Raw genomic sequence first — 14,200 nt, forward strand, 5'->3', positions numbered from 1 at the left:
CTACGCCATCGCCATCTTCAGGGCAAGGTAAGAACTGAAAACATCAAACGGTCTTTTCAGGCGTAGTTCAGAACTTTAAATGACTTCATGAAAGAACTACGCCATCGCCATCTTCAGGGCAAGGGAAGAACTGAAAAAATTGTTTGGACTTTTCAGTTTCAACCTTACACTGAAGATGGCGATGGCATAGTTCTTGCTAGCTGTGCTAGAAAGAACTGTGCTAGAACTAGCTATGCGTGATGTGTACGGGTTTCTTCACATCGATATGCTATCGAGACCGGCCGGTGGCGCCCCAGTTTCTAATGGTTTTGCCATTGTGGCGTTTTGAAGAACTAGCTGTGTGTGATGTGTACGGGTTCATATCAATATGCTATGATATATCGAGACCGGCCGGTGGCGCCCCAGTTTCTAATGGTTGTGCCATTGTGGCGTTTTGAAGAACTAGCTGTGTGTGATGTGTACGGGTTTGTTCATATCGATATGCTATGATATATCGAGACCGGCCGGTGGCGCCCCAGTTTCTAATGGTTTTGCCATTGTGGCGTTTTGAAGAACTAGCTGTGCGTGATGTGTACGGGTTTGTTCATATCGCTATGCTATGATATAGCGAGACCGGCCGGTGGCGCCCCAGTTTGTAATGGTTTTGCCATTGTGGCGTTTTGAAGAACTAGCTGTGTGTGATGTACCAGTCTCGTGAGATAAGATAACCAGCTGGCAGAGGTTGGTTGTTCCTCTGTCCGTCCTTGTGAGATGATTACCATGGCTTGTGACTTCCTCATCTACTCTCATCATGTTGTCAACACGGTGGAGCAGCCAGGACTGATTCGGCCTGGCTGTGACTTCCTCATCTCTCTCACCATGTTGACAACTTGGCAGAGCAGCCAAGACTAATTTGGCCTGGCTGTGACTGTCTCATCTCTCTCACCATATTAACAACTAGGCAGTGCGGCGAAGACTGATGCCGCCTGGCTGTGACTGTCTCATCTCTCTCACCATATAGACAACTTGGCAGAGCAGCCAAGACTGATTTGGCCTGGCTGTGACTGTCTCTCATCTCTCTCACCATGTAGACAACTTGGCAGAGCAGCCGAGACTGATTTGGCCTGGCTGTGATTGTCTCATCTAGCTCGCCATATTAACAACTAGGCAGTGCGGCGAAGATTGATGCGGCCTGGCTGTGACTGTCTCATCACTCTCATCATGTTGTCAACACGGTGGAGCAGCCAGGACTGATTCGGCCTGGTAACCAAATCAGTTGTCATGTAGCACCCATGTAGAACGCAAATGAAATGTTGTCTTGTACAGCTAAAGGGCCCTTTGAAGGTTGTGTCAATGTCTTCCCAACCTGACCAGATAACCAATTGGAAGAGGTTGGTTGTTACGTAGTCTGTCCTGTCGTCCCCAAAGTTTATTGCAAACTGCTCAAATGTTTCTAAGACGTCTGACGTCATGTATTTGTCGAAATCTGATTGGCTGAAAGTCCCTGTACAAATGTAAACTGTAGGCTACTCCCCGAAAGGTTCCGGAAAAAAAATTCGCACCCCGTAAACAGGACGTATCATCTATTATAACACCTACAGCGCCGAACCACGTAGATCTACGTGGCCCAAATCCCCCCTCCCCTTTGAGCTGGTTATCAGAGTCTCATGGTCTTCAATATTCGCAATATTCTCTTTAATAATAATAACAACAAGTGTCAATGAAGAAACCAGTACAGTACCCAATATCTCCCTGACGACAACTCTTTAAGCACAACTTGAGTACTACTTGGGACCACAGTCATCTTAGAAGACTAGTGAATCCTCCCAAAGTCCTTTCTCGCATGCGAACGTGCCACCAAAAAGACATCTATCTATCTATCTATCTATCTATGTATCACATTTATATAGCGCCCTTATCAGTCCTATATTGGGCCATTCAAAGGCGCTTAACAAAAACAGAGACTCTATAAGAAGTATAGTCTTTGACAACAATAAACAATTCTAATGTTCGTAATGTTGTTGAAAAAGGTGGGTCTTGAGGAGTGTCTTAAAAGTTGTGATGGAGTCCGCATCAATATCTACATAAAAATACTTGAATAATCTGTCCAGTGTTTTGGAAAGAAGCCCTCAAATTCGTCGTCAGTCCTCGTTTGCTTTTGAATCACATCGTCACAAAGTCCTTCTCAAAGTATCTGATGACCATCTCCGTTGTTTGCGTGTCGAGGCTGCACTCCGTCGAAGACTTGTTATCAGCTGTTGCTATGGCACTGATGCTTCCTAAACCATCGAGGACTGCTCATTCTGGCAAGATTGTATTAAGGACCACTCATTTTTCTCACCAAGTATTACCTAGGAGACAGGAGTGTTTAATGGACAACTCTACTAAGACGCCACAGGCAAAGAGAGACAATGGAACAACAAAAGGGCTTGCCGGGAGTCAAACCCAGGCCAACGAGTCGTTCTATCAGCAGTCTGTGTTAGACAAATGAACTGGCTCTGTCACAACTTCTGGGCAGCCATTTAGTTTTTACGCAACCAAGGGAGGGATTCAGGAGTCTTTTTTCTCTGTAAATTTTTACCACTAGGGGTAGGGGTAGTTGGAGAATTAAGACATTTTGCAGATGTAGTAAATGGATGACACAGGAGCTTCCTGTAGCTCACAAAGGCGGGTAGCAGAGGGAATGTTGAGGCTTTACAAAAACTGTACACAACTCAAAATATCATTTTTAAGTTTTTTTATTTTTTACATCCATCCTGTACAAAATCCACTAAGATAGTAACCATCTGTGTAGACCCACTCTCCAGCACCGACGCCTACTCTGCCTTGGAGACATGTACCCGCTTGTTGCCCTTCTTGGCGAATCTCATGTTACGCAAGAACTTGGGGTCAACCTGAAATCAAAATGGATAATGTTAAGTGCTGGCAATCAGCGAAACATGCAAGGGTTGAGACTGCAGGTCAATAAGCCTAACTATAAACTATCAACATCACATGCAATCCTCTTAATGCTGTGCCATGGAAATTCAACTGATTTTGTTTATTGTTCCAGCAACTAGTAGAATACTCACAATACAACATGAAAGAAGGGCTTAACAAACATTCAAGAACAGACAATAACTTACTCCCTTGAGAGATGGGTATCTGTTAGACTTTGGCTTCTGGATCTTGTTTCGGTGCTGTTTCCTGTCTGAAAAAGAAGAATTCAAAACATCAAACACATATAGAGAAAGAGGTACCTTGCATCATCAGACTCGTATAAACTAAACCTGATAATACTATCATATAACAGTCAACAGACTGGTCTCCCATGTCACCAGTCCAAGTCTGTTTGCGGTGTACAACAGACAGAGACTGATTGCCAATATGAATAAGGTCTACTTACTCTGGTTGTGGTTGGTGTGATTCTTAGACTTGGCCATTTCTGCAACCTAGCTTCTCACTGGATGTAAGCTGAAAGGGAAAAGGTCAGAGCTACTATTTTTTCCACGACCACAGACAACTCTTGCTAAACATGCAAACACAAAAAGGACAAGTCACTATGTCAGCTCAACAGCATTGTCAATCAAGGTGGTTACAACACAAAATGCCCTGCATGCAGGATTTGATTCGCATTGGCAAAAATGCTTCACTCAATCTACATGTACACCAATACATAGATTGGCAACAGACGAGTGTTAAAGGTACACGCCAACAAAACGCTCTACAAAACCAATAATCCGCGGCATGGCTGAAAACTACACAGCTCACTACTAAGTTGGATAAATGATCTGACCATATATTTAGTCGTTATGACAGGATGGTCACCAGAAGTGTATGAATTTATGGATTGAAATAGACCAAAATTACGCTTCGCTCACCAAGTTATTTTCAATATGGCGAAAGGCAAGTTTCAAGTACGGCCACCAGGGCCGAGATTTTGTGACAGCTATTTGCCGAAGTACCCTACTGTACATTGCTGTGTACATTGGTGTCTTTTGTATAGGATTTCACTATTTGTTATGACGAAGTTCATTTTTCTTTGATTTTCAAGGAAAATGGACTTCCTAAAGAAGGAAATCGAACGTAAAAAGCGACAAGTAGAATCAAGTGATATTCTGGTTCGTATTTCTTGATGATCGCTGTAAGGGGAAGTGAAAAATGACACATTTTTGTTTTGGTAAATTTTACTGTACAAAATGTACACAAACCTAACCACACAAAATGTAAACACAAGCAAAGATGAAAAGATTAAACATTGACAGCCAGTTAGTCTCTCAGCCATGTTGTTAGCAATGCTAATGTAGTACTGTCACTGTTGGTTTGCTTTATCAAGCTGTCTATTTGGCAATTTGCGGTACATAGGCCTAATGCCATATGATGTTGGTTTAGGCCTAGGTCGCTGCGACTGAAAGAACGTCACATGGGCCAGGCTTTGACCTTGTGGTTGATAATGATAATCAATCACAAGACTCTGTGAACAGGCCACTGAATAAAGGTTTAGTAAGGGGTTAAAACATTGTAAAATGTCGAGTTGTTGAGGTAACATTCCACAGCTTTTAATATTTCTTTTCCAGGCCCCCAATAAAAAATACTTCAAGCGTGGCGATCTAGCAGCTAAACAGCGAGAAGATTACATCAAAAGGCATCACGGGGAGGACTCGTCATCCTCAGATAAGCAGGTTAGTATGTTTCTTGGGGATTGTCCCAGAATCCATGACTGTGATCCCGACCCTGACTGAAACAACATTGTATGTAAATGACACATTTGTATAGTATATTCTTGCCTTGGATAAGCACTTTAAAAGTTAAGAAAAGGAGTGACTGTCGAAACAAGAAAATGCAAAGAAAAATAAGAAATGTATGCAGAGGCATAGTCAAGGGAGGTGGGGGCCCGCCAGGGGGAGTGAAGGACCCCTTTTGAGGAAAAAGTTATAGTTCTCCATTTTGACACCATCATTCTTTTTCAGGACAGAAGCTGTGACAGTCCAACACCGGGGACGAGTGCAGAAAAAGATGAAAAGAAGTTGATGCTTCCAAGAAAGGAGGTCGGTATAATTCTTATGTGAGGCAAGCAATTTCAATCCTAGCTTGAAAGAAGTCAAATGCTAGTTGTCCTCCTATCTGTGCTCTAGCCATTGACTAGTCTTTGATTGAGAAAAAAAGCAGTGTATAAATTGAAATTGAAATACATTTCATTTAACTGGCATTGATAATGATAGCTGAAGTTAGGATTTTCTAACATATATTTTCTACGCCGAATTTAATTCATCCCTAGGTGGTCCGTCGCTTACGAGAACGGAATGAGCCGATACTTTTGTTTGGTGAAGATGAATATGAGGCATTTCAGAGGTTGAAGAAACTGGAGATACTGACACCAGAGGTTAACAAGGTAAGGAAACGATTGTTGATAGATTGTTGTTCTTGGGGAAAAGGACATTTTGGACCAATCAATGACTGGTAGAGAAACTAATAATTACTTATTGTGATGGGCATTGTCACTGCATTCCCCAGGTAACAGTATCAACTAATACAAGGATTGACTACAGAAGGCTCGCAGAGCAGCCAAAATCTATACAAGTAGGCCTCCAAGTCAAAACTGGTAGTTTCAACTGTACTAGTTTTGACTTTCCTAAAACAAAGAATAGATGGCAGCACAACCTGTATCTCCGTTCTTCATGATTTGTGCTGTTGTCCTCGGAACTAGAGAATTTCACAACAGATGTACTGTTATCTCTTTCCAGGGATTCCGAAATGAGCTAAAGGCGGCTATGGACCAGGTTGATCAGGAATACCTAGATGAGATCGCCAAATCCGTCGGTGAAGATAAGGACAAGATGGCAACTGATGTCAAGATTAAAGAAGATAATGTGACTGCGACAGATTTAGAGGTATGTGGTCAATATTCTAAAACACCTAGGTTTCAATGTGGTATTGTTTTCAATGTATGATATTAAATGTGTATTATACCTTGTTTTGGTCTTTCTAGTTGTGGAATGAAGAACTGGATCACAATGATGAAGGCAAAGCTCAAGAAATAATCCTTTATTTTTTGAAGGTAGGTCTTAACATGATTACAAAACTAATTTTCGCATCAATGAAAAACTCTCTTAATTTGGTTTTTGTAAAGAGCCAGAGATTTTAGTCCCTAGATTCTCTGCCATGAGAAATAAACAAAATATTCTGATGTTGAGGTGGGTAACCTCAGGGTGGTAACCAGAAGTGTTGAACACTGGGCTATGAAGGCCCTAATTCATAACTTATGAAGACATGCATCCAGCATGAATATGTTCTCAACTTAGGTTTGTTTTCCAGCATATTCTACATCAGTGGGGAAAAGATCTGAACAGCCGGGAAAGCGAAGAGAAGAGAACCACAAGAGGGAAGTTGGCAAGTGCCACTCACACGCAGACTGTATCCTATATGAAACCTTTATTCAGACAGTTAAAACAAAAGGTAAGGACACTAAAATATTTCGTACGTTAGTTCTAAAAACTTTACTTTACTTTTACAAGCGACATTTCGTAAAGCGGCATTGATGAGGTATATCTTCTTCAATTTCAGAAACTTTCATCAGATATTCTCGACTGTCTGATTGACATCATAGGGCATCTCCTAGTGAGGAATTACATCAAGGTGAGTAATACTCCTAATCAGTGAACCCTCTTAAACACGGGCTTAGTTTGAGTATACCTCCAAATAAAAATGAGAAAATTTGCCAACTTCTAGCTTCACGAACATTTAATGGTTTCTGTTACTTGGCACAGATCTTACAATTAGTTTGTGTAATCTCTACTTTACTTGCGTAGTGTACTCACAAAGTCTTCTATGTACATTAACCTTAATACTTTGTACTTCCAGGCCAATGATTGTTATCTGGAGATGGCTATAGGTAATGCACCATGGCCAATAGGTGTCACCATGGTTGGTATCCACGCTCGTACAGGACGTGAGAAGATCTTCGCGAGAAATGTGGCACACGTTTTGAACGACGAAACACAGAGAAAGTATATTCAGGTAAAAGATCACCTGGAGAAATGAGTCGTTATGAAATTTTTTAATGGAATTGATGGTGAAGCAGTTAAATAGTGGAGAGACAGTCTGGACTTTGAGTGGAGCTAAAAATGATACACTGTTAATTTTGCTAGATCCATCTTTGTTCAGACATCATCAACACAATGATTTCCATTCAGGGCCTGCTTAGTTAAAACTTGTCACAAATCCTGGCCTTGTCTCCTTCAGTTAACACCAAGTTAAGTTAAAGCCAGTCTTAGTGACGAAACTTGTTTTTAAACAATGAGGCCCTGAAACCATTACCACATTCTTATTCTTTCTGATATATTGAAAACCACCTCGTTCCTTTTCAGGGGTTAAAACGGTTAATGACACATTGTCAGAAGTACTATCCAACTGATCCATCAAGAAGCGTTGACTATGACCCAAAACATGTATGAGGGGCGATTGGTGCTACGGTTGGATTAAATAACGATGAAACGTTTCCAAAAATGGTGGAAAGATGTCTCCAGCGAATGTTTTGGAAAATGTCTACAGCTGAATTGTTGACCGCTGTTAGAATCTCAGGAAGATATGACAATTCAGTGCGTCTGGGAGAGAATTCTGGTTCGTACCAATTCGCACGACCACAGTCATCATGCCAACCTTCATAAAGGGTGATCATGAACTTTAATATTCTATGCGAACTGCTCCAACTCATGTTTCATTTCACTGGCCTTTGCCACATCAGGAGCTTTCAACTTGTGTATTTTAATGTAAATAAAACCAATCATATCGTAACATATTTGTAACTTTCATTCTTTGTGTCCACATCGATGTGCTCCCTATTAGATTGGCGGTCTGTTTGATGTTGAAGGACTTCCTCTGCCCGCAACACTTCTAGCCTAAATAGTAGGTAACCTTCTTTTTCTTAGAAGGAAACCTGTATACTTGTGGCTACCACAGCTTACTCCGCTTTGCTGAAAGCTGGCCATAAGATACATGTACAACCAACGGCCTCTGTGGGCTGTAAAAACAACAGCCTACTTTCAGATCCCTTCAATGGGTCAGTATTTGGGGGCACAGGTAAAGTGTACTTGCCTCTCAAATGTTGTTCGTTCTCTTCCTGGACCTTTTACTCAGTAGTAAGCCTTGGTTGGTCTTTCAGCATGGTTTGGCTAACAAAATTGGCGATAGAGCGCAAGTGGGTTGCTCTACCCTCCTGGTCTGCTATGAACTGCTGTTAGGTACCGTACATGTGTCCTGCCTTCTCTAGTCCTGAATGGGGCTTCGACAGGAGTGTCCAGCCTTATAAAGGGCCTAGCTGACTAGTCCCAAGACCAATAAGAACTGTTACCTCATCCCTTTAGTAGGCCTAATGCCTATTCACAGTGTTATTGTACCTGGTGTGGAGGAAATCTACTTGTGCAGATTTGCAACAACAGGCTTAGGTGAACCCAATAGTGGAAACCCTTACCTAATCATCTTTACGTCAATACCGAGTTGCACAGAGCGATATTGAAAATACTTTCCATTCAAATTGGACTTTTGAGGACAATGTCACAACCAGAGGCCAAGTTAATATCACTTTTAGAGACGCCTCGATGTGTTTGGGTCAGTCTCGAGACAATGGGTGATATGAATAAAGACTAGCAAATGCTTTTATCTAAAACTCCATGTACATTTACACTAGGCTTTTCTGTACAAAATTGAAGTAAAAGCATTTGCTAGTCTTTATTCATATCACCCAATGAGGTTAATTCTCTAGGTGACTTTCTTTCCTCCATGGTGTTTGTTGTGATATCCCTTCATCCCCAGTTGGTAACGAGGACAAAGTCACAACCAGAAGAAAAATAGGATAGGATCCCAATGATATTTATTGTTCAAAGGGACCTTGATGTGTTGATACCAAGTACATGTACTTGGTTGGCAGTTCTCTGGCCAGTTGGCCATCTGTGGCTAAAGTTCCAGTGGAATGTCTTTATGGAGACTGTCTGCTAGGACTTTCTAAACTTGGCAATAGATGCCACTACTAGTTCTCTCATCGCCATCAGATACTGAGTGGATAGCATGGGGTTGTACAGTACAAGAATCTGGGTAATTGGCATTTTTCTGTACATTTTTGCTATTATTTTGCATCCATTGGGGAGGGGGTCGTGAAAATCAGAGAAATGTGTGCACACTTAAAGTATGGTACCGAACTAATATTGAAATGAAAAGAAACGACATATTCAAAAGATGCAGATATTTATTCATAAACCAATACAGCAATGAAAGGTGGACAGAAAAGTCATGTAATGATACAATCTAGATACAGAGATGTACAAAATGATTCAGAGCAGTGGCAAATGGTAATGTAACGAGTGGTTTACATGTGTGACCATAACGCAATCACTTATGGCGATGATTCGAGTGTCTACTTGACCTAATTCTCATACCTCAGAACTGTCCATAATTAAGGCAAGTCTGTCTCTCCTTTGGTGAAATGACTAGCATGGATGCAAAGCTACTTTTCTGTTATGGGGACACTAGCATTAACGATATACGCCAAAGTCAAGGTCTGTCATGTCCAGTTGTTTGGGACAACAAAATGCTGCCGTCTAGAATACCATTATGTCTGACGTAAAGGTGAACATTGAGATATACAATCAAGTGCAGTGCCATCATTGGTTCGAGTGCAAATTAACATAATATATTATCAATCCTCCTTTAAAAATATCTGTGCGTTTCACAATTGTAACTCAAATGCACCAATGATACAACTTTCAAAATGATTAAGATATCAAGTATCTCTCCACAAAATGACCAGGTAGTGACTGTGTTTATATGTCACTCTGGTTTTCATTGTTATGGGACTCCTTCAGCACCGGCCAGGTCCTACAGAATAGACTGCAGACTAGTAGATTATACATGAATGCAATAATCCACTGCGTAAATTCAAGCACTGCAATTCTCTGGTAGGGTGCTTAGGGATTGAAACAAGCCAAGATTTGTATCACCACCGGCCAAAATAACACTGGTCAAAAGTGCATGATCCAGGGACACATCTTATGAAAACCGATGGTGTGGATGATAACTGAATACTTTAGGGAGCAGTCAATTTTTAACACATTTTTGTATTCATTTTTTTTCATTCCTCTGAAGTTGGAAGAAGGTGCATCAAAAATTGTGTCAAATCTATCAAGATGATTCGCGAGCACCAATTCACCTTGAGCAACAATAACGATGCCAGGTGCCGACTATAACCATTGTGTCACATGTCCGACAATCATATTTTAGCACAAAAAGAAGACCCAATGACAGGTGTTCTACCTAAAGGGGAAGTAAATTGGAACTGAATTGCTTTTCATTACTGGGCCTAGTTTTAAACTCGGCTTTTAAAATCGAGATGTTTGATACACAAATTCAACTCGAATCTACTACGTGAATACAAAGCGCATAATAACAAAGGGGGGTTAATATATCTTATCATACAAAATGTGCACATTCCTTGAAATATTCTATGCTGTTTCTCGGCACAAATTATGTACAACCTGGATCCAAATAGATTCGACAGCTTGGTTTAATACGGTCCAAAGTTTCTATAATCACAAGCAAATTTCGAAAAAAATCAACGTCCTCAAATTTTTTCTCCGTGCACTACAAGACTTCACCAAAAATCGACTTGATAAGTGCTCATCGACGATCCTGCTGACATCATTGGGATTTCATATCTGTAACCAGATCTTGAACAACAGAATTTCCCGGCAAAATCCGGACGACGTTACAACATGGATAAGTCAAGTCCAGATGAAGTCTTGTAGTGCACAGATGAAAATTTGAAGAAAATGATTTTGTAACTTTGCTTGTGAAAGGAGAACCCTTCAGACAAGGGACCACCTGTCCTCTGTTCTAGCGGCCAAACTATAGCACATATATATTCGATATATTACAAATCTACAAACAATACTTTCTCTGGTTGATATGAATGCGTTCTAAATATATATGACTGAATCGAGACGATCTGGCATTATATAATACAAAACCCTACATGCAGTAAAGATAAGAAACATTTACAGAACAGTAGCAGACCCCACATCCCTCTTGACCTTAACCCGTATCAGGGGGTTAATGCAGCTGTCAATGTTAACCTTGTACCCCCTTGGTCAGGTGCGACCACTAATTTAGTGTGGAATTTCTGTCTGATTAATAAAGCACTGTTGAATACTGAATAATGCACTTCTCGGACAACAGGTTAGTTTCAGGTTCGAATAGGCTTAACCACACCCAACACCATCCGACAAACCTTCCTCTACACAACTCATCAATGTACAAATTACACCAGAACCTCCCTTAGCAGACACCTCTCTATTAAGGACACTAGTTTTGGTCCCAAATTGGTGGTTCCATTCAATTTGACCTCTCTTATCAGAATGCCTCTCTATTTAGGACAGCACTAGTCAGTTCTGAGGGTGTCCTTACTAGAGGGGTTCCACAGTACAAAAATCTCCCATTATATCGCAACATTCCACAAGATTAACTAATAACATAGCGGACATTACTACACTCTCCGCCAATATCTAATTATTGAACATTAATTGAAAACCCATTTGATCATAAGGAAACGGTAATTTGTAATTTGCGTGTACGATGTTGTTATTGATGAGTATCGCTGTAGCGGATACGACGGCTACATCAGTATTGCCATCATGCGATGTATCAATTAGTGCCAGGTGGGGGCGCAAGCAGTGGTTCAGTCTGGCACTGAAATGATATCGTACAGACTTCACCACATTTTTTACAAATATTTCACGGATTGTAAAAGACCTTCTATAATAAATGATGAATACTTGAAGATGGTCATCAGAGGGGGGGGGGGGGTAGAGTTATATGAAGGAATTTTTAGGTTATTACGTTTGCCCTCCACCAATTCGATCACAATATTGCCAGAAGGGGCCAATAAATGACTAATTTCAAATATGGCCAAAAACCTATACACTTACATTCAGTTAAACCAAACAATCACGCCTTATAAACAACTATTATGTGCTGTGCTAATTCTTGAGTACAATAATTGCTGTAACATGTTTTTTTCCTATCATATCATAAAAAGATTCATGGCATCATTTCTAACATCGAATGGTCAGTGCTCCTGCTAATCATGCAACATCTAGTTCTAATCAGTGAGAAAGTGTTTTTCATACAGATCTGGCCAAAGGTACTTGGCAGACGTAATGCCACTTAACTGTTACAGTGTCATCACAAGCCCTGGGCAGCCGGTGTCATAGTTGACTGGCTTTAGTTGACACTGTGAAAGAGCATTGGTTAGGCCTACCCCGAAGATAATCTAGTGTTGTGCTACACACTATCTTTTGGTAAATGTGATCTGGTCACATTCCTGAGTTTAACTGAGTACCTTTGGCCAGAATGATGTGAAAACACTATAAATACTGCAAACAAGGACATCCTTACAGCTTTAAAACACGGTGAATTTGACTACTCATTCCCTGAAGGCATATAGTTATAACAACTGGCTATTTACAAAAGCAATTGGCAAAAAGAAAGCCTCTTTTACAAGACCTACCTACATTCACCTTTCCACCCAAATCAAGAAGAAAAAAAATCCAAGTTTGCAGTATCAGTAATCAAGACAACCATATCCTTCAACAGCTTTTGACAACGTTTTAAACTAAACCACAATAACACAGTGGAACCTCTCTTAACGGACACCTCTCTATTAAGGACACTTATTTTGGGCCCAAAGTGGTTGTTTCCATTCAATTTGACCTCTCTAATCAGGACACCTTGTACCTTGTACTTGTCAGTCCCGAGGGTGTCCTTAGTGGAGAGGTTCTACTGCATGCTAAACTTTCAGTGCCCTACTTTAACGACTCCAACATAATAATCGCACATTCATTGATGTTGATAAACAATACCTATAGTTCCTCCACAAGCCGGAGGGGGCGCACCTGCACCAATAGTTACTTTGCATATTATGCATACCATTTGGTATGGATCACGGGAGGAACTCTAGTTTCAATGATATAAGATCATTTCATTGATCATGAAGCACATGACTCAAAGGACTTAGCGTAATGACCACCAGACTCAACTCTGTGATCCCAATCGAAGATGTTGAATAGCATCAAAGAAAACTTTGCACCATATCTAGCAGGACTTGGCTTGGCTATTCACAAACAGTCTCACATCGGTGAAACTAGAGTAATCTACTGGGTATGCAAACTAATTCCACTAAAATCTCCAAGTAATGATTTCAATCATTAAAAGCAGTGCTTTGTTTGTTGGTATTTTGTTCATCTAAGTTCACTCACTCGCACAACACACCAAGAATACCAGTCTGTGTCTTGATATTATTATCATCTAGGTTCACACTTAGACAATCTCATGTTTCATAAACTCAAGAATTGTAGGGCTAGGCCAAGTTTTACTGCCCCTTTGCATACCCAGTATAATTCTGGCCATACGACACATAGACATAACCCACTTGATCGCACTACCCTGAAGAATGTTGCTGGTATAGACACATAGAAAAGAAGAAAAACAGCCTTCTTTATCAGCAACCCTCACCTTCCTGCCAAAGGCTGAATTATTCTTTGTCATGTTGAAATGAATCGATGATGTCAAAGGCACAGGCAAAGCCCACCAAGAAGCTACATGTAACTGCATATAGAGCCTCAAGAAAGCTTGGCAGAAGCAAAGCTATAACTCGGGGTAAGTCCACTGCAGGAAATGGACATTTTGCTTCAAAGCTTGAGCACAAGCTCTCAAAAACGTTCATTCAAAATCATTCCAGTCATGACGAACATCATTGGACTTTTACAAAGTGTTGGCTGACATGGACAGCATCGGCTTAAAGATCTGAACATTTGAGAGAAATCTGCTACATGTCAATGACTTCTCAAGTCTGATAACTGCTGTCCTCAAAGACGTCTCAGTGCGTACTGTACGGTCAAAGTAGCTTCTATTTTCGTTGTCTTGTCTACGTGCTGCATGACCCGCATCCTCCCCTGATATCTTTATGGCGTCCCGCTCATCACACTTGTTGCGGCATGGTCTCTATGTCTCCTGGCGGCTTGGATCGGACGATGAACCAGGACGTCTCCTTGAACAGGAACCACAGGTTACCCACCCAGACGATTAGGTTCAGGAAGCCAAAGATCTGAAAAAGAGAGGATCGATTGAGAGGATAGTTGATAACAATGATATCTTACAGCACTTTACCAGGTTTCCTGCCTCAAAGCGCTTTTGG

At 40.9% G+C, this 14,200-nt stretch overlaps 2 protein-coding genes and 1 long non-coding RNA gene across 8 annotated transcripts in view; 1 reads left to right on the top strand and 2 right to left on the bottom strand.

Moving 5' to 3' along the window:
* Positions 1-2,701: 2,701 nt before the first annotated feature.
* Positions 2,702-8,073, bottom strand: LOC135491439 (uncharacterized). 3 transcript variants are annotated; one of them, XR_010447822.1, is made up of 4 exons: positions 8,053-8,073; positions 3,365-3,432; positions 3,105-3,169; positions 2,702-2,873 (listed from the first exon to the last, which is right to left on the bottom strand). It is a non-coding gene; the product is annotated as an uncharacterized LOC135491439 (long non-coding RNA). The 3 variants fall into 3 exon arrangements; XR_010447821.1 differs by lacking the exon at positions 8,053-8,073 and adding an exon at positions 3,840-3,880; XR_010447823.1 differs by lacking the exon at positions 8,053-8,073 and adding an exon at positions 3,755-3,775.
* Positions 3,944-7,752, top strand: LOC135490861 (pre-mRNA-splicing factor 18-like). The gene is made up of 10 exons (XM_064776420.1): positions 3,944-4,079; positions 4,536-4,640; positions 4,929-5,006; positions 5,237-5,350; positions 5,703-5,849; positions 5,948-6,016; positions 6,274-6,414; positions 6,523-6,594; positions 6,820-6,975; positions 7,326-7,752. Exons 1-10 carry the CDS (start codon positions 4,017-4,019, stop codon positions 7,410-7,412), a joined length of 1,032 nt encoding a protein of 343 aa, XP_064632490.1. The 5' UTR covers positions 3,944-4,016; the 3' UTR covers positions 7,413-7,752.
* A 1,108-nt stretch (positions 8,074-9,181) lies between the features above and the next one.
* The window catches only part of LOC135490684 (synaptophysin-like), a 48,257-nt gene continuing 43,238 nt past the window's right edge, over positions 9,182-14,200 (bottom strand). For all 4 annotated transcript variants that reach the window (XM_064776018.1, XM_064776019.1, XM_064776020.1 and 1 more), the window contains one exon: positions 9,182-14,110. In XM_064776018.1, the coding sequence (XP_064632088.1) occupies positions 13,985-14,110 (126 nt within the window). In that variant the 3' untranslated portion in view covers positions 9,182-13,984. The remainder of the gene's footprint in view (positions 14,111-14,200) is intronic.

Source organism: Lineus longissimus, chromosome 7 (genome assembly GCF_910592395.1).
Source record: "Lineus longissimus chromosome 7, tnLinLong1.2, whole genome shotgun sequence".
Lineage (NCBI taxonomy): Eukaryota > Metazoa > Nemertea > Pilidiophora > Heteronemertea > Lineidae > Lineus > Lineus longissimus.

Bases quoted from the DNA above. Each gene is read 5' to 3' on its own strand.
- LOC135490861 (XM_064776420.1), top strand. From the start codon at position 4,017: ATGGACTTCCTAAAGAAGGAAATCGAACGTAAAAAGCGACAAGTAGAA. The intron at 5,351-5,702 runs GTAAGGAAACGA...ATCTCTTTCCAG, and splicing joins TGACACCAGAGGTTAACAAG to GGATTCCGAAATGAGCTAAA. The intron at 6,415-6,522 runs GTAAGGACACTA...CTTCAATTTCAG, and splicing joins TCAGACAGTTAAAACAAAAG to AAACTTTCATCAGATATTCT.